The following is a 25,380-nucleotide window of genomic DNA, read 5'->3' as shown; positions in this document are numbered from 1 at the left end:
CTTGGAATCCAGTCCGTTACCCTTAACGACAATCGGTTATCTTACCTTCGCATTACGTGCCTTGCCCAAGCCCATTTCTTCTTCCTGATTTCGACTAGAATGCTATTAGCTCGCATTTGTTCCCTGGACCACTCTGCTCTCCTCCTGTCTCTTTGCGTTACACCCATCACTTTCCTTTCCGTAGCTTGCTGCGCCGTCCTCAAATTAAGCCAAACTTTATTTGTTAGCCTCTGTATGCTTCTTTATACCTTCATAAGACAAAGTGCACAGTGAAAGAAAACTACTTTGCCTCTCTACCCTCAAAAAAAAAAAGAAAACGATCACAAAATGCAATTAAGAATGTGATAATAAGCTAAAAATAAAAAATATTCATACAGAGTATCATGTAGTGCAACTTGTAGAATGCATCCACAAAACTAAGCTCAATAGGACAAAACGATGACACTTCTGAAGTGCCAAGATATGCTGGGCGTGAGACCCACTTGGGCTCGCATGCACGAAGTTGCGTATGCTGAGCCAGAACAACAATACTCTTGAAGGATGTAGTATAATATACGGTGCAATTGAAGATAGGCATTGCTTTCTGGAAGCACAGTGCACTGAAGTAGAACCCCACACTCTTGCCACATGGTCACCTGAAAGATTTAAAATTAACATGGGCCTCACCTCGAAGCACACGCGTGCACTGTCACAAGGGTGAGCTGAAAAATGCCGCAGTCCAAATGAGTTATGAGCCACACGGAAGTAGGTGTCCCCTACTATCGAGGTTCTCAGAGCAAGACTCTTATTTCCGAAGAAATTAGGCAAAAACTGAGACACCGCCCACAAGTTAATCAGTACTTATGAACAGCATTTTACCTACAACACATAAATACAGGTGAAAGTAAGCTCATAAGTTTGGCAGCACAGCCAGTCCACATTGCATATTGGACTAACAAGAGGGCGGCTACAGTATCGTAACAACCCTAACCCTCCTGTTAAAAAAAAAAAAAAGAGCGTGCACCCACGCACGACGAAGCGCTACAAACAACTTTTTATTTCTCAAAGAGACATAAGTATAAAAACATGCCACAACGTCATACCACATGCAACAAGAGATGCAGTAGCCGTAGATCATGTGCCCCTCTTGTTGCGCATGGTATGACACTGTGGAGTGTTTTTGTACTCATGCCTCTTCCGAAAAATAAACAGCTGTTAGTAGCGCTTTGCCATGTGTGTGTGTATGTTCCTGTGTACAGTTAGCGCTTTCCAAAACCCTAAGGATGAAATGCTATCAACTCCCAGTAGTCAACAGTAGCTCTTCTTCCACCTTCCGTTGGCGGCTTAATTTTGCTAGCCACTTATCAACAGGCACGCGTTTGCACACGGCTGATTTGGTGGTGTTAAACACAACAGCACTACACTCAATTTTAGTTGTGGCATGCTTAGAGATGGCGTTCTGCAGGTTACAATAATTGAGCTTACCACACGCTTATGAAAGGTGCATGTGGTAAAAGCTGAGTGTGTCGAATGTTATAAACGACATAAAAACACACATGCACGAAGTATTCGCTTATAGCTATGCATTATGCTCATAAACGGCTTCAAATTTGATGTCCAAGTGAAACATGTTCAAATGAGCAAAGAGCTAAGAAATGAAGCAGACATCGAATCTATATCTCATAAAATTTTGCCACGGTGCCTAATTTTGGAAGCCTGAGCTCAAGAATTGCACATTCTAGACCTTAAGCTTTCTGTTTCTCTATATAAAACAAGTCTCTGACATCAACTGTCGGTCCTTACAGAAGGATGGTTCAGTTGTACCAAAACACTTTCATGTTTTTACTGCCTAGGGCAACCAATGGGTATTTTTCGGCGGTCTAACAGCTAATAAAAGTATTACAAAATGTTTTGTTCTTTAAACGTGAACATTCAACCTGAATGCTTCTGTGCCTGATGGCTGATGAATGTGCCAGATGTTTAGAATTTAGTGGACGCACGTGGTCACTGTGTCCAATGAGTCTAGAAAGTGACTAAAAATACAAATAAACAAATGAGACACGAGCATGGGTATGGAGCGCATGGGCACCCCACAGTTTTGTACAGGATATTAAGAAAGCATACAATGCTGCCAATAACTGCATGCCATACAGGACTGTTATGTCCAGCTCTTTTTGCTATCCTCTGTAGTAGATCAGATCTCTAATATTAATCACATAAAGCTCTCTTTTTCCACTTTAACTGATCGATGATCTTTTCAAAGAAGGAGAGCCATGGCAGTCACAGCATTGAAGGTGAGTGCAGCACCACGCAGTGCATTTGCTTACCATATCTTGGCACTAAAACAACTTCGGCAGCTGCAGCTGTAACCTCCACATCTAGATGCAGGTTGTCAATACATCACAACATTGCTGCACACTAATGGACAAGCAGACAACGAGGAGAAAGTGCGTGTGGCTGTGTGTGAGTCAGCCAGCTTGCTGGAGCGCAGTCTTCTGTGCTGTCTCAGTCTCTAGCCGGAATTAGGATTCACGCTCCCATACAGATGCAGGGCATCTCACTTGAATAAGTAGTGAAGTCTGCTTTGCTTTAAGGGGTTTAACTTCTCAAAGTGACTCAGGCTATGAGGGACGCCGTAGTGAAGGGCTCCGGAAATTTCGACCACCTGGGGTTCTTCAACGTGCACTGACATCGCACAGTACACGGGCCTCTAGAATTTCTCCTCCATCGAAATGCGACCGCCGTGGCCGGGATCGAACCTGGGTCTTTCAGGTCAGCAGCCGAGCACAATAACGACTGAGCAGTTGCAGAGGCAATTAGTGAAGTCATTTTCTAGCTTATATGCAGCAGAAAGTTAGGTGGGCGGATGAGATTAAGAAGTTAGCGGGAACACGGTGGCCGCAGCTGGCAAAAGACAGGGTTAATTGGAGAGACATGGGAGAGGCCTTTGCCCTGCAGTGGGAACAGTCAGGCTGACGATGATGATGATTACGAACTGCAAAAGATTGTCAAAGCCTAAGAAAGGAAAAATACTACATTTTTTCTGCACAAAATTTACTGCACACTCAAAGTGTTACGCTACTTGCGAAACTGCTGAAAACAAAATGGCCGATAACAAAGTTAAGTGTCACAGTAAGCCATATTCTGAACGTCCGATATGTTACATCTCTTTCAGTCATGTCTACCGTGCAACTCAAGTGCACGTGGAAAATGGAAGCCTGCCGCACACCATGTTTGTCATTCAGTCTGTGCAAAATTGCTACTAAGCACGGTGTCTATACATGTTTCCCGAGTACAGTCGCCAACCGATTTTTTGGACTCTCTACAGACTGCGAGAACGTCAAAAAAAAAAAAAAAAAAAACAAATCAAATTTCACTCTAACAATCACTTCATGTCAACTTCTAATTTCCAGCGCAATGGAGGAAGGGGTAAGTAGTTTTATGCACATTCTGATGCTTCACAGGACTCTGAATCGACACATACAAGCCTGTAGAAAAGTTGCAGCCAGAGCCTGTGTAGACAGTTTTTGGCAAAATCTTTAACCTGTTAGCGTAATGTGGACCATGTATGTTTTACAGTTGACAGCCTCAAAGTCTTACAGCAGGAATATTTTTTATTTTTCTTGTTTCTGCAGGCGAAACACGACCGGCAATGCCATGAAGCTTGGCTTAGACCTGTCAAGTACAAGGATGAAGACGGGCAACCTTGGACTGGTCACAGCTTAGACTGCTTCCCCCTCTCTTATTTTTTTTCTTCCTTTGCGCACCCACTTCAATTCGAAGATGCCTCGTTTAGCCAAGAATGCGATGACACCATGGTGACACAAACAGCCGTGACAGGAGCCCTGAACCTATCAGGTCTTGAATCACATGCTTGAAGAGCATTTATGTCACACAGCAAAGCTTTCTCAGTAGCAAGGTTGGCGATGCAGCAGTTCGTGCATATGCATCTCCTTCACGTGCTAATTATTACCCAGTGCGGAGAAAATTTTCAAAATTTCAGATTGTACGTGACATGCCTAGTTCAAAGAGAAAAATTTTTTTTAATAATTCCCCTCTTCCCGGGTGATTCATTATGCAATTTCTGTCCAGTCTTCAAATATTTACGGCACAATGCAACAATGGATATAGGGTCTCAATTAAAACGCATTTACTCATGTAGTGAAGCCTCTCACATAACGAACCCATGTCCTACTTTTGTAGAGAGAATTTATTTTTTTGAATCACGTAACAAACATACACCTCACGTTCAGGGTTGGTGGTTAGCTTGTTCACTTGATATCATCGCGTTTGGCTGTAACCATCGATTATCACAAAGCTGTTGAATCGGATTGCACCAGATACAGCCAACGCCTTTTGAAGTGAATGATGCCAAATACCGGTGACCCAAATGCGGGCAATATGCTGACGTAACTTGTCGACCACACACTTTTGTTGATGATGGGCGAGCACGAAGATGTAGAATATGACATTCTGACTCTTACAAAAAAATCTGCCAAAACTTTTTTTCCCCCTGGTAATTCAAATTGCCAACTTTTCTGCAAAAACAGTGGGCTCAATATGCAAGTACCAAACAGTACTTCTTTTGACTAATTCCTGTCATATGAATTCGTTCTAGAAAAGGCACTTAAAAATTATCGTGCTGGCAAAACAAGCAAACGAAAACACGCGCTCACTGAAGCCACACTAGAGCTACCATTACACACGAGGCACCCATTTGAAGAACAATTTTGTGCACTAATCTCGCATGCCTGGCTTGATAGGTTTCTACGCGGTTTCTCAGATTTCAGCTGATTTCACTAAGTTTACATTTGTTGTGAGCATTGCGCCTGGTGCTATACGAGAATGTGATAGTGTCCAAATTGTGTGCACAAATGTGAACACAACACATGAAGGGGGTATAGTGACCGGTAGCTTTTGCACAGTAAATATGATGCCAGCACGCATCAAACCCATTACTGCCTTCTGTCCTAATGAAAATCTACACCATATCTGCAGAATTCTCTTCTTTTGGGGGGGGGGGGGGGGTTGAGGCTTCAAGTAAATACAAAAAAAAAACAAAAACAAACAAACCATAATGCCATCACAATATGAGAGCTTAAACTGTTCAGGGTAACCAATGCTGAGGGCTACCAGCCCACAGTACACTATGCTGAGGGCTACCAGCCCACAGTACACTGCGGCAAAGCTTCCCACACGTTACAAGAGATGCATTGTTTTGTGGTGACTGCATGGCTACAAGCGACCTTTTTTTTTTTGTAACTTCCATGCATTGGCGATTATTATGCTTTCTTGTCACTTTTTGGGCTGTTTTGAAAAACATTTTTCAGGGGCAAAGCGCATGACCTTTTTTCTCAAATAACTTGACATTAAATAAGTTTAACGTGAATGATATAAAAATATACTAAAAAAGGAACCCTGTTGATTTTTTTTTCGCTTTTAACAGAAGAAGAGGACCCAACACAAGACCCATCCATAACACAAGAGAAAAACCTAGAACAACCAGTAACCAAAACGTTTACCTGTAGAATCTCCTGGCCTGAAAAACAAGGCCAAACCTGTGCGCAGCAGAACAGACATGGATTAGCACACTTTACTGGCCTCGGAAAACGGCGATTGCGCTTACCGTCGGAGTCACTGCTGTCATCGCTGCTCGAATCGGAAGAAGCGTCAGACCCATCGTCGTCGTCATCGTCATCATCGTCGTCGTCGTCGTCGTCGTCGGAGCCCTTTGTAGCCACTGCACGAGGTGGTGGCGGCGGCTGCTCCTTGACAGTTGGCTCGCCCGCGCCTGTTCTCATGTCAGCCTGCCCCTGAGCTCCAGCAGCTGCTGTCTTTGGAGGGCTCGGCTCTTCGTCCTCTGAAAGAAATAAACAAGAAAATAAACAAACAAACCAAAAATAGAATGAATAAACAGAGAGGCCCCCCCAAAATGACTTCGCGTGGATTGTGCCATTCTTCACCTTTCACACTTTCACCACTATACTAGCATGCTATCACTATACTATCACTATCCTATCACTATACTAGAAAGCTACGACGCAGCTGCGGCGTCATTGGATCAGTCCAAGCGGCGCTCCCTCTACTTGCCAAACCACACGTGATCATGCGTACTCTTTATCCATTACTGTAATTTTCGTTTTTTTTCCATGTGGTCATGCACATATTTTTCTCTGTCACACAATAAAATAGCTCATAGTGACACTCGGGTAGTAACAAAATGCAAAAAAAAAGAAAGAAATGTCACAAAACAAGAGAAAAAGAGTTTCAAAAGAACGAGAGTGTCTCAAGACCTCTCTGATAAGAGATCCGTAAACTTCCAGATAACAGGCTCAGCGAATCCTGCAAGAGTAAACTTTTGCCACAAAGTCAGTAATAGCCAGCAAGCCCTTTGTCACTCTGTTTCGATTAATGGTGGTCACATGGTCACTGCACGCCTTGCAAAGAAATTAGGTTGGGCCTATCAAGCCCCCTTATCAACTCTTACAAAATAAACAAATGCTTCAGTCTGTGGTATTTCGACAGTGCATGTTACTGGAGAGGTTAAATGAGAACTATAGCTTGTAGCCCATGGCAGATGCGATCATCAAAGTCTGAACCCGATTGTTAATCTTCCAAGTTGAGTTTGTCACAAAAGGTATTCTGATTACTGCATGCAGTGAAAGACTTGCCTTGCTGCCTACCAAAATAAAGTCGTTCTGCTTCAATTTTCCAAACTTAGGTCCTCTTAGTCAACTACACAGCTGTGTCCCAGCACTTCTCCTTCATTGCCTCGCTGATGTTCCTCACTGAATGCATCCCAACTAGCCAGAAGTCCTGCTATTTGTATTCTATACAGGCTCTGATGTGCCATGATCAATGGTAAGGAGTGGGCCAGGTTTTCAAACCTGATTCTGCGGAAACCTTAGATTCCCTGAGCACCTAAATCCTTGCATGCCTTAAGCCCCTAAATTTTCCTTTCAAAGAATTTATTTTGAGACTAATTATGACGTAATTGCTTGCAGCAGACTGTTTCACTATGCAGCCAGTCATTATTAATTGCGTACTATGCCCGTTTCTTTTGAGGGCCATTACATCTGCATGCTCTTTATTTAAAAAAAAAAAGTTAGCTTTCATTACTTACGTATGTAAAGGTAACGTCTGTCTGCAATGAGGGTCAAATTGACCAATACAGTTACCACATGACCACACTATATCAAATAGCAACAGTGGGCGCATAGCGCCTCAGTCGATGCCTATACTTTCGATCTGCTATACATGTGCCAGTGTAGCGGCCATTAAAGTGGGACCCCCCCCCCTCCGGACCACCATTTGCATAAAATTTGGGGGCCACCCATTTGACGCAGAATGTTCAAGGTGGTGCCAAATGACTTGCCATGTTCCTGAGGATAAAATTACTAATGGAAATGAAGCCCAAAATATGTGTGGGATTTGCACTGACGACGTTTCCACCCCCAAACTGTGCATTCCAAGGACCTTCAGATGACCACTACGGCTGAACCATTTGGCGCAGGGGGTTCCAGATGGTGTAGAACATTTTGTTGCGTTGTGGTGAACATGTTTATAAAATTTATTAGCTGACATAATGAGGAAATATACCGGACATAGCGAAGGTGGCTGTAAATCGCGATAGTAGTGCAAAATCCATGAGGTAGACGGCGCCGCTTGTGTCTTAGAAGGAGATGTTTCCGGAAAGAAAACATTCGCAGATGTTTGGAATTGGTCTTCTCACGTTTCCTGAGCATACTGATGTAAACACTTGAAGCTCCCGCAGCTAACGCTCTTAAGTCGAACATTGAGGCAGTGTTGCCGGATCAATATATATATATACATGTATATTTTTTTACACAGATGTCAGGAGTGAAGCGTCGAAAACCAAGATCCACGAGGTTCCTCGGCACCATTTGAAAGTCTTCGGGGTTCCTCCGAATGTCAAAAAAAAAAAGATAATTGAGAAACACTGGTATGAGGCTCATTAGCCCTGAACATGCACAGAATGTTATAGTGGCGGACCCCAGATTAGTTTAAACCACCTGGGGAACTTAAACATGCAGCAATATTTTAGAGCACTTGACCATTTTTCACTTTCACCTCTATTGAAAAGTGGCCGGCACAGATGGGATTAAACCTTGCGACCTTAGACTGAGCAGCCAAATGAGACAGCCACTGAGCTACTGCGAAAACTGCCATTCTTATTTTTGCAGTCATGCATCAAGCACACAGATGCTGGTGAAAGAAAACAAAAGAAAAAGAAAAGAAGCCGGGAAGAAAGGAGCGCCATTCTAACCTGCCCTTACGAGTCTACACTTCACAAGCTCATGCTTGAAGTACAAATGCTTGATGTGTCCCAAGCGAAGACAGTGCAACATAAAGCTGCTTAATAGGAAACGCCGACAACTGCACAGGAGATAACATCATTCTGTCACCACATGAGCACTGTTGCCAAATGTGTACAGTGAAAGCTCGTTAATTCAAACTTCAAGGAACCAGCAAAAATGTTCGAATTATCTGAAAGCTTCAACTATCAAATGATCTCGAAAAAACTGTGCAGAACTACTCGCATCGCAGTAAATTTATTTGGAGAAAGACTGGGCAATGGATGCATCATTCTGATATGAGAAAAGTGCAGCAATGACTATTTGTTGCATTTCAATCAATGCTTCATTGCATGCATACTGCTGGGACCATCAAAGCAGAGCGGCTCCGAAATCGTGAGGGCCTCCTTCATCCTTCGCGGTGCGACGTGGTGGAGCACCACCATTACCACGTCACAAGCGGTGGTTTGTGAGGAGGCTTCACTGCATGAATGACACTTGATGGGCGTGCAGTTCTGATGCGCTGTAAAACAGAACTATGTGGATGGAAGTGAAGGAACCGGCTCAGCGGCATCAAAGCAGTGAGAAAAAAAGGGGGGCGGAGGAAGGAAACATCAGCCAATCAGTGTATGAAACGGTGCTCAGATGGGTTAGGTTGGTTTATGGTTTATGGGGGTTTAACATCTCAAAGTGACTAAGGCTATGAGGGACGCTGTAGTGAAGGGCTCTGGAAATGTTGGCCACCTGAGGCTCATTAACGTGCGGGGGGGGGGGGGGGGGGGGAGAGAGAACATCAGCAACACGCCAATCAGTGTCTAAAACGGTGCTCAGCTGGGTTAGGTTCACTGGCTGATGCTGGTGCCAAGGTCAGAAGAGCGAAGCTGAAACTAAATAGTGGGACTGTTCTCGGAGATGGGGGGCCGTCCGTTCATTGCCACACCTGCCCTCTCGTGCACGTCAGAGGTGTGCGAGTGACTCTGCCTCATGGAACTCAGGTTATACCTGAATGCGGCCTCCTTTTGGGACCCCGTTTGAAATAACCAGCAAGAGACCTGCAGCGTCCGAATTAGTGGACGTCCAATGCCTTCGACTCAAATGCGCGCTGGCCGGGACCGAGCTGGTAGTTCGAATTATCCCGATCTCCAATTTAATGGACATGAAATTAACGAGCTTTTACACTGTAATTTAGATGCTCCGTGTATATTATGAGATTAAAAGACACTGGAGTTCCCTGCCTTCTCTAACACTTACATTTAAAAGGACAGTGAGGACAACTCTGTGCAACTTTTGTTCCCAGTAAAAAAACAATAGTTTGCATTTATTGCAGAGAAAAACTGGACTTAAAAAACAGAACATTCTTTTTCCTGCCACACAATTCGAGCTTGTGACATCAAGACTGAAAAAGACTCCGTGATCACTGTCCGGAAGTGATTGGCAGTGCAGCCTAGCCTCAAAGATCCATGGTTAAAATCGCTCTTCATGTCACTGCAGTTTGCTTGCGAATACGGCCAGTGGTGGCGTTACCCGTACTTTAATTTGTGGCTTCTTCTAGCTTATAAAAGCGCCATCTTCAATGAAGTTATCCAAACAGGCCGACTTCAATTTGCCCTCAGTGTCCCTTTAAGGGTATGCACAAACTTAAAAAAAAAAAAAAACTAAAAAGTGGGCCATACATGTTTTAACAAAAGCAAGAAGGCAGCTAGCCTGACTGTGAAATCAAGTGGATGTAAAAATGTGTTAAGTGCACTGGCCAACATAAATTCGAACGTGGGAAGAAGCAAGTACCAATGGTTGTATACTGACCTCGCTCCTCGCTAACTGAAAACCACCAGAAACAAGCGTCTTTGTAGAGTCCAAAGCAAGTGACAAGCGTGCAAGCAAAGCAGAGCACAGCTCCTCCTCTAATTCAAAGCTCCACACATACAAGCACTTGGGCAATGCAGACAAGTAAAAAAAAAAAAAATGAAACGCCCAAGACATGAAGCAAGCAAGTGCAATCTGGCATAGAGCAAGTCGCTGCAGTGTACGCACAGCACAGTTGCCTTAGTTTGGCCATCTGCTTACTTTGTGGCCTCTACTCCCTTAAAGGTGCACTGAAGAGGAATCTGAACTTGTCTTTTTGCCGCGGGAACTCGATCTACACGTTCCGAGCTTTCTTAGAAACTGCGATTTACTGCCCTGTGTGGCCGATTTCCCCAATTAAATCGAATTAACGTCCGGCTCCTGCCTTTTTTTTTAAATTCTGCCTCGTACGGTGGGCAGAGTCGACCAACGCGTGGAGCGCCTTTCACCCAGTCCCGTGGCGGCTTGCCGCTCTACCATCGGCGGAGTAATACGCAGTAGTCCGTAGTAGCAAATAGTCCGCGCGTATTTTTATTTCTTGGCTTATTTTGTGGCTATATTATCTGCGAATGAAGCTATTTATTCATGGAAACCTAAAAAACAAAATAAAGCGAAAGCAAAGCCTCCACGGGGCTGGGTGAAAGGCGCTCCACGCGTTGGTTGACTCCGCCCACCGTACGAGGCAGAATTAAAAAAAAAAAAAGGCGGGAGCCGGACGTTAATTCGTTTTAATTGGGAAAATCGGCCACACAGGGCAATAAGTCACTGTTTCTAAGAATGCTAGGAACGTATGGATCAAGTTCCCGCGGCAAAAAGACATGTTCAGAATCCTCTTCAGTGCACCTTTAACAGCTAACTAATGGTCTAGTTCTCAATAATTCCCAGAAAAAAGAAAGCTTGTGCTTAAAGCTGCAACACAGAGTAAATATCATAGAGTGCTATCATGAGGCACATATCTTAGCTTGTTTTGTTCGTTTTAGTTTTTGGTACACATACGAAGCTCTGGTGAGCACTGTCAAACCTGCTTCATTCTGTTCACATGGCAGTATTTAGAGCTGTCCACTGAACCGCAGAAATATAGCCTATTGAAAATATGGTGCGAAAGAAAACGCACCTACTTTGAACCAAAAATAACAACGTCCCCCGCAGCTAAACAACCCGACAGGTCATCAATGAGCGAAATTGTAACCTCCCATCTGCTCTGACCTCAGGACTATGAGTGCATAAAAAGTTTCTATCACATCTCACAACAGCACGTTACTATGCAAATAGGATTACTGATAAATCCAACATCTGTGCTTTTCACCTTGAATTCAACACACCTAGAATCAAATGCATCAAGAAAACAAAGCCTAAACCACAACTCTTCCTCTGCGCATATGTTGCTAATGATTTCATACAAATTAGCCAAAGACACAAAGTAGTGAAAAAGAAAAAAAACACACTCAGGGCAAGTACAGCATAGCCTCAAGGTCAAAAATTGGTGCAATGCATACAGTGGTGTCACAGAGACACTACAAACTCTACTGCCAGTAGCAGCACATCACAATAAATACTGCCCTCGATGGGAAGCTAGCTTACAGTTGGCTGATTGCCTACAAGTGTGCCATTTTTAATATCCAAGTACAATAAAACCTCATTAATTCAGCCCCCGTTAATTCAGGAATTCATTTCAACTCGGACTGCCATAGTCCTGCCAATTGCTAATGTAAGTCTATGGTGTCAGAAGCTAACTTATTTGGATGCTCCAGGGCTGGCATTGGTTAATTCGGATGGGTTCCTGAGGCGGCACCAAGCTGACTGTAGATGTTGAGCATGAGTGTAGAAGCCACTAGTTCATCATCTGCTCTCCAAGAACGCGTAACCAATCATCATCAATGTTAAATAATCATTGCCGTTTGTTTTCCCATACTCAGCTCTAATCCCACCCTTCATGTAATACCCCCTTGAATGGGAGCCTTTAAGGAAATAAAACTGAACTGAACTAGACTTAGTGTGGATACTGAACTGTAATCCCACCCTTCATGTGTAATACCCCCTTGAATGTGGGTCTTTAAAGAAATAAAACTGAACTGAACTGGACTTAAGAGTGGAGTATAGCAGAAAACAGTCACATTTCCACCGGTCGACCTCTCTGTCTTTCCTGTCATTAAAATTTTCTCTCCTTCTCTCAGCATATGTTTTTCTTTTCTTCCCTTCTGTTCATCCCGAAGGCTCCCACACATAAATGCCACTTGTGTGAAGAAACTGCGGAGAAAAAGCGTATCGCTAAACTGCAAAGAAGAAAAAAAGACCTTTTCTTCAATATCTCTCAAGGCCCGTTCCAAATGGCTCGCGCATAAAGGGCTCCCACACCCTAGCACTGATGAAAATGGTCACAGATTCAACTCACCGATGTCGGTAAGCCGTTCGTCCTCAATCATGAGAGAGATCTCTGGCAGGTCGGACCGGTCATCTATGGAAGATGTCCTCGTGAGAGGACTGCGGCTCCGGTCTCTAGCCGTGGGCTTGGAAGCTTCCGTTGCCGCCGCTGCCGCTGCAGCTGCCAGAATCACGCCACTGAGTGAGTGCAATTGCCACGTGAAGCCCTTAAAGCCATCTCGTGTAACAATAGTGATGGCCACTTCTGAATTTTTGTTTCCAATCAGACGCAAAGAAACCTGCCAGAAAAGGTCAACAGGTCAACAGCACAAACAAAAAGATGATTGTTCCGAAGCTGACTGCTTTGGTACGCTGTAAATTACAGATGAGAGAAGATATGGGAGGAACGTAAGGAAGAGGGTGATGAGTTCTTTCAAGAGAATTTTTTGGAAATGAGCTATTAACGAGCATTTTATTGCCCAGGGCTTGAAGGCACTGACCAAGCGATGTTCTCCTGGAGGCATTCTCTGAAGAGGCGAAGGAACGGTAAAGTTAAGCAGGAACATTTGAAACTCTGCTCACAGTCCATCAGTACTCCTCACACTAGGTGGTTATCACCCCTCTGCTATCTGAGTAGCTTCCTAAACGCCTAAGGGAGGCCAAGAAAGATAAGGAAGGCTGTGGAGAGATAAGGGCCAGCATGAAAGTTGAAAAAAACCAGAAGTCATGATAGCCCTCCTTACAACGCTTTATTATTTTTTTTTTCACTGAAAAACCTCTACTTTTGGCAAGCAAAGTTTTGCATCCAGTGAGCCTGTTGTCCATATTTAGCCAAGATAGCTCTGGACAGCTGCTCTACATAGTGAGTTCATGTGCTGAAAGTGTGCAAATGTTCAAAAGCTGGAGTGCTTTATCAAATTTAGCATAACACAGACAAAAGAACCCCAGAATGATGGCTCACAAAATGATCGGCAAGTAGGTGAATGATGAAAATTATGTGCAACAGGAATGAGACCTCCAAGGCCAGAAAACGAAGCATACTCACAGCGCACTGACTCCGCCTTTCTCTGCTCCCGGTCCCTTTCCCGCTGAGCAACGGACTGCCCTGCTATAAGAAGCCGTTCTTTGCGCCACTCTCGCTGCAGGCGTTCTCTGGTTTTGTGACAATAAGATGGGAAAAAAACAAACAAACAAAGCTTTCGATTAAAAATGAGCACTGAGCCCCAATCCAGCACATCCACTGTTAAGGCTCCTATTTCCCCGCGATTTGGCAAAAAAATGACGAATTTTAGCATTTTTTGCGGAACTGTCTTAGCAGAACCTCTATTTTTTTGGTGATACTGTGTTTGTGGACATCAATAGGAATTTATAAAATGATAGGAATGTAATTATTTCTTGAGGTAATATATCTGGTAATGAACGAAGTTCTGCTGATGCCTTGACAAGTTTCTTCCCCCCGTCTGCTCAAGCGAGCTAGAGTGTCAACAGTTGTGGCTCTGGCAGCAAAGAGCTCACAAGCCTGCATGGGAAGACTCACTTGTTGGTTAACCATCAAAACTCATGATACTGGTGCGTGCTGAAAGTAGTAGTAGCATATTAGCACAAATAAAATGTTAGTTTCTTTTCCAATTAATCTGCTTCAGAAAGCACCTTGTGCTATATTTTTAACCCTTTGAGGGTCGAATTATTTTGAAGAAAACTTTCCCAGGTGGTCAAATTACTTTATTGCGGATCTTGAATCTACAAAATGTATATAATCGAGAATAGTAAAAAAAAATTAGGAACAGTACTTTGGTGACAGCATCACTCACAACTAGAAAATGTTCAATAGAATAGAATAGCAACGGTGATAAGCAAGCTAAGAGCAGCACCAATAAAGATAGAAATCAACTTTCGCCGCCTCTGCAAAACAGTGCCCACAAAGAGAAAACACGTTTCGCGCGACTCCGTTGCGATCCCGAGGCGGAATGGAAACTGCGTACGCGCGTTGCCACAGAGGGCGAGAATACCTCGCGAGCAACGGTGATAAGCAAGCTAAGAGCAGCGCCAATAAAGATAGAAATCAACTTCGGCAGCCCCTGCAAGATAGTGCTGACAAAAAGAAAACTCAAATTTCGCGCGACTCCGTTGCGATCACGCGGCGAAACCAAAACTACAAAACGGGTGTTGCTGCAGTCTGTGCCGCCGCGCTAAAGCTAGACATAAGTTCTGCTTATCTCCGTAAGAAGGCAGCACAACATTCAAACACTTCTTGTAAGTCCTAAGAGGTGGCAGCACCCCGCAGTGAGCACGCATTCTTCTTTTGGTGCAAAATTTCAAACGGAAGATCGAAACCGTACCCGTACGGCAAAGACCTTGCGTGACAGAAAACCGCCGCCGTACATATAGTACGGCAAAAACCTTCAAAGGGTTAACCAAGCTACGAATACATGGCGTATTTTTTTTTTTCGCTATTCTTTTGAGGCACCTACAGAGGTTAGATTGAGCTAAAGAAAAACAATTGCCCTGCCTGCACATTTTGAGGCACCTACAGTGAGCTCACACGCCAGGCTCATGAGCTACAAGAAAAAGCCAGCTTATCGGCGAAGATGAACCAGCAAGGCGAAGCTCACGGCACGCAATGCTGAGAAAGCTGCAACACACATGGAAAGAAGGTGGCACAGGCCATTGAGAACTAAGAAACTGGCAGCGAAAGTGCCATGAGAAGCGTAGAGAGGGGGAAAAAAAAACGGCCACAGAACTGTGCAGCATGTAACAATGCTACAAGGCCAGAAGCCACACATGACACCCACCGCTGCATGAAAGGCCTTATGTGTTGCGCGGGAGAGGCTTCTTGCAAAACACTGCAGAATCTTTGTTCCCATTTCCTGGAATTTAAAATATTCTGCCGCACAAAATTAGGGGCCTCATCCATTGTTATACCAGAAGAAGGGAGAAAAATTCTAACTCAAGGTTGCTCGCATCCTTATAGTATCTCAATGACACTTGTGCTCGCTCCCTAATTTCCTATTTTGAATAGCACTGTATGAGCAAGCAACGAGCCAATTGTGGCTAGCAATGACGGCACTCGAGAAGGTGCAGTTACTAGAATTCTTGAGGGGCGTCGCGGCATGTATTTCATTTTTACGTGATTTTCTGGCTATTCAAAGATCTGTTCTCGATAAGAATGACCCATTAGCGATCTCAGATCACTAAACTTTCAATATAACTAAACTTGGGATTCCTTTTCTAGTTTATCTTTAAGAAATTGAGAAGGTAAAGGCAGGTGATGCTGCATCATTGCAGCTTACTGTATAAAACTTGTGTGTTGTCTTCTCAACTGCCAAAATAGCAGTGTAGCAGCAGCTAGCAGTGCTCCGCACGATAGCAAGAAAAGTGACCATGGTAGTTCTGCCGCTACGGTACGGTATGTGGTCCCAAAACTGCACACAGGCTGTGGGTTATGCCGAAGTGTAGGGTTCAATGCTGCTTCTGACCATTTGGGGTTTTTAAACATGTGCTGACATCACACAGCACATGGGTGCTTCACTTCTACCAAACTGCAGCCACCACATTCAGCGTTTGATCTGACAGCATTAAGCTCAGCGGCCTTCGCCAAAGTAGCCCTGAAAGTTTCGAACTCAGTTCTGGTGACAAATCAACACGGAAATCATGATCGTGCATGTGGCAAGGTGGGAGTGTCACCTTCATACGAGAAGACATCTTTGCTACTCTACACAGTGAGGCAAGGCAGTAGACAACAGTGCACTTCAACTCATGCCGCAGCGGTAGCTCAGTGGCCATGGTGCTCGGCTGCTGGCCCGAAAGACGCGGGTTCGATCCCGGCCGCGGCGGCTGAATTCCGATGGAGGCGAAATTCTAGAGGCCCGTGTACTGTGCGATGTCAGTGCACGTTAAAGAACCCCAGGTGGTCGAAATTTCCGGAGCCCTCCACTACGGCGTCTCTCATAGCCTTAGTCACTTTGGGACGTTAAACCCCATAAACCAAGCCAAACTTCAACTCATGTAGATTTGGCAAAAGGCTAGCACTGCAGCAAAAAACGGTGCATAAAACAAAGCAAGCCCATAAATGTCACATTCATGTGCCACCTAACCAGCTACTTCAACAAGAGAGGTGCCTGTGCCTGCCTCTAACCGTGGTCAGAATTTACTTATTCATTCAGAGATGCTGTAATGCTCACTTGAAGTTCATCACAAAGAGAGGTATTTAAAAAAAAAAACAATGAACAAATTGAAAAATGTCAAAGAACAGAACAGAAAGCGCAGCAAAGCGTCATTTTCTGTTGCCTCGCATATGATTCTAGTAAGCATTCAATTTTTTTTTGTACACTCTACAATGCAACATCGCATGACTGAAGACCATTTCACAGATAACATGAGGGGAAAAAAGCAAGGAGTGCTGAGAACCACCCAGGCAGCCATCAAGAGAAAGTGTTTCATTGGTTCATTGGAGTTTAAAGGGTCAGTCTGCTCACCGAGATGAGTGTATAAAAAATGGCATATTATGGTAGTTGGCCCTTTATAACATCAATAACGAGGGATCTGCGCCCGGTTTAGGCAGGAATTTATATTTTATTTCGGCGTTAAAAGTCGCGTAAAAATGCATGGTGGCGACCCCAAATGTTCATTTTGTGGTAGTGGTAGTCTTTTTTGTAGAAGCAGGTGGTAGTCTTTTTTTGTAGAAGCAGAAGTGAATATACTACGTAACATTTGTATGCCCCAATGTCAGAGAAACGCACGTTTTGTTCTAGTAAACTGTAGAAGGCGTACCGCTCGCTTTTTCTGTAAATCACATGAATATTTATAGTTACACGTACGCAAAACGCAGGCACATTCCCACTTTTAGTTCAGTGTATGCTAGCAGAGATGCAAAAATAAACTCAGCCTATAGTGGTGCCATCTGGTCGTCAGTACGGGAACCATTGCTGTAAACAAACTGACTCCCCATTTAAGCCTAGGAGCGGCAGAATCGTCACTCTAATTATTAAAATAAAGCAAATTTATCTCTTATATGCTTTCTTATAGGCGAGATGAGACGAAGCGAAAGACAGGCGCCCCATTTATGGCCAGTGAACGCACTGAAAAAGGCAGCAACAACGAGAATTCAGTCCGAAGCGAGAGGTTCGGCTTCGACGGGCGCCGCCATGTTTGTCGCCGCGCGGCGGAAATCCAGATGGTTGCCAGATGAGACTACCATCTCATACAGATGTGTTCCCACATCAATAAATTCTATTTTAAAATGTTCTACCGCACTCCTTGGCACCACAGCTGGCTAAACGGTAATTTGAGTAAAGAGCTATCGGTTGCCGCAAAGAAAATATGGTCGATAAAATTCAGTAGACTGACCCTTAGCATCTCAAAGTGACTCGGGCTATGAGGGACGCCGTAGTGAAGGGCTCCGGAAATTTTGACCACCTGGGGTTCTTTAACGTGCACTGACATCGCACAGCACATGGGCCTCTAGAATTTCGCCTCCATCAAAATTCGGTCATTACGGCCGGGATAAAACCGACGTCTTTCGGGCCTGCAGCCGAGTGACATAACCACTGAGCCACCGCGGCGGGGCAACCAAGAAGAGGAAAGTGGAATCTGGAGATGGGACTCACTGCTCTCGCTCTTCCCGCTCCCGTTGCTCCCGCTCCCTCTGCTCCCGGGCCTCCTTAGCTTCCCGGATTTTCTCCCGGGCATCCCGCACTTCAGTGCGGCTGGCCTCCTTCGCTTCCCTCTGCACGCTGCGACCCAAGTCCCGTGGGGGAGCAGCAGGGGGTGGAGGAGGGGCTCGCACCTGCACCACACCCACCATTGACACCTGTCAGTGCACAATGTGAAAGTGAAAGGGAAACAAACCCTGCCCACACATCTACAGCCATCGTCATGTGTTTGAGCACCACAGTGAAATAGGTGCTTATGGCAAGGTTAATTCTGAATGTCCAGGTGTAACCCAGGTCTTTCTTCTTTCACTCCCACCTTCCTCCCTTCCCTTACAGCTTGGTTCAGGTGTCCACCGAGATTTGTGAGACAAACGAAAAAAACAACAACAGGTGCATTCTTTCCTACTGAGGCATCAATAAAAAGCAAAATGACTATGGGGGCATGTTTTGTGAGAAAACACTGACTGACGACTGGTTATTTCAATCCCATAGTTCAAAAAAGTTCAGAAACAAGAAACAAACAAACAAAAAAGGGAAATGACAAGTCACGTGAAATCACTAGAAGTTATCTTACTATACACGCTTTACTGCCACTTGCACTGCTGTGCTACAATAGCACAAGCAAACTTGTGACAGCCTTTTCTTTTTTTTTTTGCAGTATTAGGAGACTGCTAAGCCTAGGATCATAACAGCAAACAGCAAAACTAGCAACCGCAGCTGTGCACTGCAAGGCCGGCCAGCTTGTGTGTGCTGGATATTGTAATCCTCCTTGTGTCTGCGCCTCGGGCTGGACCACAGTGCCATATTCAATAAGGAAGCAAACGCAAAAAGCAAATCCACGGACAAGCTAACTGCGCACATTTGTCAACTCTGCACGTGGGCTGAGCACTGCAATTTGAGGCACTCTGTGCTTGAAAAAACAAAACAAAGGTCCACTTATGATGGGTAACATTTGGTACCATACTTTTGCACCTAAAACCTTTCAGCTTTCAAAAACAAGAGACAAAACAAGCATATGCCGTTTCTTTAAAACCGAAACTGTTGGCAGTGTACACAGATCTGCAATGGAACGGTGCAGCTGGAAAGAAACCCCCCAAAAAAACTGCATAGACAAACTGCATAAAATAGCAATGCAGTTTTTTTTTTCTCTGAATATAGCTGTAGCTAGAAACATGCTCCTGTATCCTGCACTAACGGCTATCATGCCATGTTATTTCTGGTCACTACAGAAGTACATAACACTAACTGTTTTTTCCAAGCCCCACTTAATAACTTTCGCTTGAAGCCTACTTTCACTTAACCATGTTCCTACTTTTTTATTATTACAGCCGAGAATGATTGCATTGCTTGCATTTGTTAACATGAAAAGTGGTGGGCTGATTGTTAGATAAGAGGGCTGACGCTGAGTAAGGCACTAAGTGGCCCGTTCATCAATATCTCATCAAATGTCTTGTGCTGTCTCAATAACTTCAAACGCTTTTCTTTTAGACACTTTGCCTAGCATGCCACCTGGAAAAAGTCAGCAGTTCTTTTTTTGTATGCTTTGAATAACCTGGCCAAGCAATCATTATGCACACTATACTCCGTTTCTTACATTGCAGTCAATGCTGCTAAAACTAGCCCGCCTCTTCGCAAGGGCTAAGTTCACGCCCAAAAAGTAGTTCGCCACACAGCCAAAGTGAACCCAGGCATATTTCACTGTGACAAATCTCAAGTACCATGACTGCCAACCTCCTCCACTTCGTTTTACCTCTTGCCCCATTTTCATCCTGCGAATCATCAATACTTCAAGAAGTACTAAGAATCATATGTGGTGGTATAATACACAGTTGGTAGGGCGAATCACTCTGAACTCCTTCCATGCCTAAAAACCAGTTCGCAATAAGTGGAAGTTATAGCCAGAGGACCCGAACACTGAGCACCTCACAGCTTAGACAGTGGTTCCCTAAGCTAGCACTTCATTTGATACCACACTCTGTTTTCGTCCGACACTTACAAAGACTTCTAGAAGGATGAATGATATGTGGTGCAGTAATATGGTTTAATGGACGCACTACTTGTGCACCCTCCGCAGTTCTGACTGCTATGTACGAAAGAGAATACACATGCTCGTTCTCTTGCTTGAAACAAGGTTGAGCAGACATTAATTTTGCACAATGCTCAATACTAATGACTTCAATTTCAGCGCTAATTGTATTTTTTTGGGAGCCCATACTGTACTCAGAGGTCCCTTCCTATACACATACAGCGTTCGGTTCTTTACAGTATGCACCTCTAACAGACTGGTGTGCACAGAGTTTTCAAACCAATTGAATGGTGCACCCAATATCTTCTGAATGAAGCAGCCTCTACAAAACTACTCAATCAGAATACATGTCTGAGTGAATTGTCACTGACCCTCATCCAGAGGTGATAGAGTGCAGTCAAGTGGGGAAATACACGTATAAACCAGTCATCACACAAGAGCAAATAATCTGCCTGTGACATAACTACGACATATCTAACTACCAAAATAACTAAATGCAGTGTAAAGAAAATTACAGTGCACGAATAATGAAATGCAAAATGATGATACACACATAGAAGCACTTTATAACATTTGGCAGAATGCCCACTGCAACTTCACAATGCCATAGCCAGCTAAATAAGCTCGAGCAGAGCAAATAAATAATCAATAACCCTTTTAATAGAATAAACACACTTTGTATGCGGAACATGCAATCTTATGTGTAGAGCTCCCTGCAGGTCTCACAGGCAGCTTCAAAGCAGCAATAAGGCCTGTTAAGGAAAAAGTGTTCTGTACCGCCTGAAAATCACGACAAAGCTGACTTATTTTTCACAGCTTTAGTCATTTTTCTTCCATCCCGAACAATTCTTACCTGCTCTTTGCTGCTGCTACTGCCGCTGCTGCTGCCGCCCTCGTTCCTCGCAGAGCGAGACGACGTTTCCGTCGGCCGAGCCGCCTTCTCCTCTGTTCGGTAGGCCTGTCGGTGTCGGCTTTCGTGCTCACGGTTCTCGCGGTTCTCGCGACTTCGGTTACTGCTGCTTCTGCTGTGGCTATTGCTGTCGGTGCCACCACGCCGGCTTTCCCGATGTCCCCCGTTCCGATCTCTGCTGCTCGGCTGGCGATCCTTGCTCCGACTGTGTGAGGCTGCAAAATAATCCATGGCAAATTTCTAACTGCAGCAATGGTGGTAGAGAAGCTTAATCCCTTCAGAGAGATGTTAAAGGGACACCTGAACTACTTCACTACGCTCTTGAGAGACCCCCAGCAATGGAAAATTTGTCAAGCTATTGGAAGACGAAACTACAAGAGTGGCAGTCATGAAAGGAGGTTTTGTGTCACAGGAAGCTGTTCACTGGCTATTCTTTAGGATCTGTGCTGCCATCTATTGAGTATGGCTGAAGCCTCATCATCTCCCACCCCTTCAGCAGTTTTCACAAAGATGGGAGTCAGTACGAGCAGGTTTTACCAAGGCAGTCACGAAAGGTAAGTGGACTTTACAATTTGTTACATACTGGACATTGCCCAGCACACAGTCCAAAGTTCAGAATGCACTGAAAAATATTTCAATTTGTACCTTTTCTTTTTATCACAATCTAAAGATCCCATAATCTCTAACTGATGGCTTCGAAGTGCTGAGAAAGAAATTTATTAGAAGTCTTAAAAAAAAAAGATATAGCAGCGTTACAGACACCCGAAGCAACAAAACTCTGCTTGTTACATACTGCCGTGCTTCATCCTTGATGTTCACACTCACCCTACAATGTAGTGCCTTCAGGCTTGCACAGGCCCATGTTGAAGTGCCATGTCATGGTAGTGCTTTATTTAGTTTCCGCCACATTATGTGCCCCACTCAAGCCCCATCTCTACTATGATGGTTCCATAGGCTGTTTTTTTTTTTTTCATGAGGCGTTTCTTGACCAATCACACTACGTTCCGAGCACATCATCACAGCACGTTATATAAAAGCGCCGGATGCAGCAACAGAAAAAAAAAAAAGCCTGGTCCTGCTGACATCTTGCCACTACAGTATATTGTTTGCATTTTTGAGTACCCCTACAATGTGTGGAGCAATAATGTACAGCGAAGATGATTATGATCATATATTCTAATTAACGAGCTTGATGATTTAAAATGTTGAAATGTATAGGAGGTATTCACATGACGTCATCTGCAAGGGGCGCTAGCGGCCGGCGCGGCATTCGCCATGTTGGTGGTCGCGCGCGCGGCCGCCGCAGCCAGCTGCAGCATTAAAATAGCTGGTGATGTGTGAAATGTGAGTGTATTTTGCGTCTCGTCACAGATAATTACTGTCCGACCCGTAACACCGCGCTACTGAGTGGGTGTTCCGGGAACCGCGCGAAGCAGAAAAGAGCGGCCACGCTCAAAAGGTTCCACTTAGTGAAAAGGTCGACCCGTAGGAAAGCGGAGGCGCCGGCGCGGTGTGAGATGTACAGGACTGCTGCCGCGCGTTGAATTCGCCGGTATCGAGGCCCACCTTGTGCACGGCTTAAGTTGGCTGGCAGGCCAAGGAATCAAAGCATACAAACCTATGAGAGGGTGCAATTACTTGGACAACGGGTGAGTCCAAGAGCCTTGCTGAGGGTGCCGACGGCCGATGTGCCGTTTTTGGAGAGGTGAGTAATGCGAAGGGTCTGGTCACTTAGCTGTAGCTTAACTTGTCATTTCTATCTGCTGAAAGTGACGTGTTACTACTGAATCTAGTGGAATGGCTGCACACTGTGTTGCTGCAAAAGAGCGAGACGTCTTGTGCCTACGAAGCAGCCCTACGTAGCTACAGTCAAAACTGCAAAACATTCTCGCTGGGTCTGCCGTTCGTGCTGCGAGCGCATGACAGTATTTGTTTGACCGTTCTGTCATGTAAATAAGGCAGCTATGCTTTGCCTTTTTGCTGAAAGACCGTCTGAGAAGGGTCAGCAGCTCGCGGACTACAGGCGCTTGAATTATCAGTTTCTGCGGCGGCAGTTTTGGGATTTCGGTAATTAATCGTGCTGTTTATCCACGATGTGCCCTGCATGACTAGCTGACAGTTATCAACTGATATTAAAAGCTGCAAGTCATGTACATTCTTGCGTGCAGTGCAGCCAGCCAGTTTTGCTGCCGGGTTGCTGCAGGCAGCTCGGTTATATCACGGCACAGAAGAATTCTGCTGCAAACTTCATGCAAAATAAGCGTTCCACAAAGATAAGTGGTCGCTGCCGCATTCAACAACGTGCAAATATGTTGCGGATCACTAACAGGTCAGGCCGGGTAACTCACGGCGCACCGTGACACTGCGCGAGACGGCGTGAAACGACCACAAACATGGCGCGTTTGCCGCGACGACGCTCGCGCCGTCTGGTAGCGCGGCCTCAGTGAATACCTCCTATTCATAGGGGGCCCTTTAAATTAAAACATGGTTCCAATAAAGCACTGACAACTAGAAAAGAGAAAGCATAATTAATGAAAGAAAAATGGTGTCCTGCTCACATTCGTGTTTTCTTGAATGCCTATCTCTCTTGCGGTCCCTTCGGTCACGTTTGGGAACTACAATGGTCGCCTGGGGAGGCTGTATATTCAGCATGTCCTCCCCACCATCTTCTGTGTCATAGCTGTCACTGTGCAATGAGCATGCAAAGAATACATGAGCCGAGCGAAACTTCGCTATGCAAGATACATAATATTTGCGTGTTGGGTTAAAAAATGACAAGCACGCAACTGTAGAACAGTAACAATAAGGAAAAACTTGAAGAAGCTTATTCTGCAGGAAATGGGTGCTTCACATGAAAGAAAACGAAGGCGGTGATTTTGTGGCGATTCCATTCCGATTCTTCCCACCACTTGACATCAGACCAAGTGTTGCCATGCCACTGTTTGGTTATGACTGGCCGATCAGAACATAAGCGGTGGTGGTTGGGTGGTTTATGGGGTTTAACGTCCCAAAGCGACTCAGGCTATGAGGGACGCCGTAGTGAAGGGCTCCGGAAATTTCGACCACCTGGGGTTCTTTAACGTGCACTGACATCGCACAGTACACGGGTCTCTAGAATTTCGCCTCCATCGGAATTCAGCCGCCGCGGCCGGGATCGAACCCGCGTCTTTTGGGTCAGCAGCCGAGCACCATAACCACTGAGCCAAGAACATAAGCTAACAACAAACAATCAGGCTGCTGCTGCTGATGATGATGTAGTACGACACCAGTCTTCTGATATTTCAATGCAATCCTGTTTTCAGCAGAAGCGCTATGGTGGCTCTCTCCAATGAGTACCAGGCATACCATAACAAATATCTATATTAGCAAACAGCTTCAGACGTTCTGAAAATAAGTTCAGAGTACTGGCAGTCATTTTCCAGGAGAAGAGAACAAAAATTTCCAGGAGCCCGTGAAGTGTCGTTTTATCGTTGAGTGCACTCATACAGATATGAAAGAAACCTTCTTCAAGAGAGCCATTGTCACAGCAAACGCAATGTGGGCCACTTCCTTATGCTAGCAATGTAAATTCCAAGCGTCAGCAGTTACACTTGATTACGGACAATCGGCAAACAACAGCGACATTAGGCTCAAAGGTACGAGCTTTAGCATACTCTGAGCTCCAGTAAATGATTACTCGTCACGGCAAACGTCCAACCCAATGAGGACTGACTAGGAAGAGGCGAATGAACCGCTTGTGGGTTCTCTCGTCTGTGTTTGCACTAGAATCACAAACTACGCTGCAAATACCGAAGCCTACCTTTCATCCGCTTGGTCTATGTAGTCCTTTGCGGGAGATGGAACACTGCTCGTAAGCATCCTATAGCGTGTTTCTTCGCGATCAATCTCACCATCTTCTTCGGAATCGTTGGAACTACGGCTCATCGCGGCGGCTACAGCGGACTGTCAGCAAAGCTTGGGTATTCCTTCAGGCGCAAAGCATCGGCTTCTTATGGCGCAAGCAAGTGACGCCTCAGAGATTAATAAAAACCATCTATAGTTAATCCTATCTGAGAAAAACTACCACAAAACTGTTCACTGCGCTGCGCTTGTCTGATCACGGCGCAGACGCCATTGCGTGTTAGAGAAAGTTCATCGTGGCCAGCATGGCTAGCTAGTTCCCGCCATTTGTGTCACAGATGCTTTTTATTGAGAAAAGACTTAACAGATGTTAGCCCACTTTATCAATCAGCAACAAATAGAAAAAATAAATAAATCTAATTTTATGTATAAAAATTTTGCTCACATCAACGCATA

The 25,380-nt window shown here is 44.8% G+C and overlaps 1 protein-coding gene across 4 annotated transcripts in view; it reads right to left on the bottom strand.

The window, feature by feature from the left end:
* Positions 1 to 25,236, bottom strand: part of Pitslre (cyclin dependent kinase 11B pitslre) — a 46,108-nt gene extending 20,872 nt beyond the window's left edge. Inside the window, exons 1-8 of one of the 4 annotated variants that reach the window (XM_089573502.1) lie at positions 24,884 to 25,236; positions 23,643 to 23,770; positions 21,028 to 21,299; positions 18,104 to 18,282; positions 13,543 to 13,649; positions 12,529 to 12,678; positions 5,606 to 5,839; positions 5,502 to 5,537 (exon numbers count right to left, since the gene is read on the bottom strand). In XM_089573502.1, the coding sequence (XP_089429628.1) occupies positions 5,502 to 5,537; positions 5,606 to 5,839; positions 12,529 to 12,678; positions 13,543 to 13,649; positions 18,104 to 18,282; positions 21,028 to 21,299; positions 23,643 to 23,770; positions 24,884 to 25,008 (1,231 nt within the window). In that variant the 5' untranslated portion in view covers positions 25,009 to 25,236. The remainder of the gene's footprint in view (positions 1 to 5,501; positions 5,538 to 5,605; positions 5,840 to 12,528; positions 12,679 to 13,542; positions 13,650 to 18,103; positions 18,283 to 21,027; positions 21,300 to 23,642; positions 23,771 to 24,883) is intronic. The other 3 variants (XM_089573504.1, XM_089573503.1, XM_089573505.1) reach the window with 3 other exon arrangements.
* Positions 25,237 to 25,380: the final 144 nt, after the last annotated feature.

The sequence above is a fragment of the Amblyomma mixtum genome, chromosome 2 (genome assembly GCF_055824585.1).
Source record: "Amblyomma mixtum isolate Tamu chromosome 2, ASM5582458v1, whole genome shotgun sequence".
Classification (NCBI taxonomy): domain Eukaryota; kingdom Metazoa; phylum Arthropoda; class Arachnida; order Ixodida; family Ixodidae; genus Amblyomma; species Amblyomma mixtum.
The sequence above is the reverse complement of the archived record's forward strand: the minus strand, read 5'-3'. Positions and strand labels throughout refer to the sequence as shown.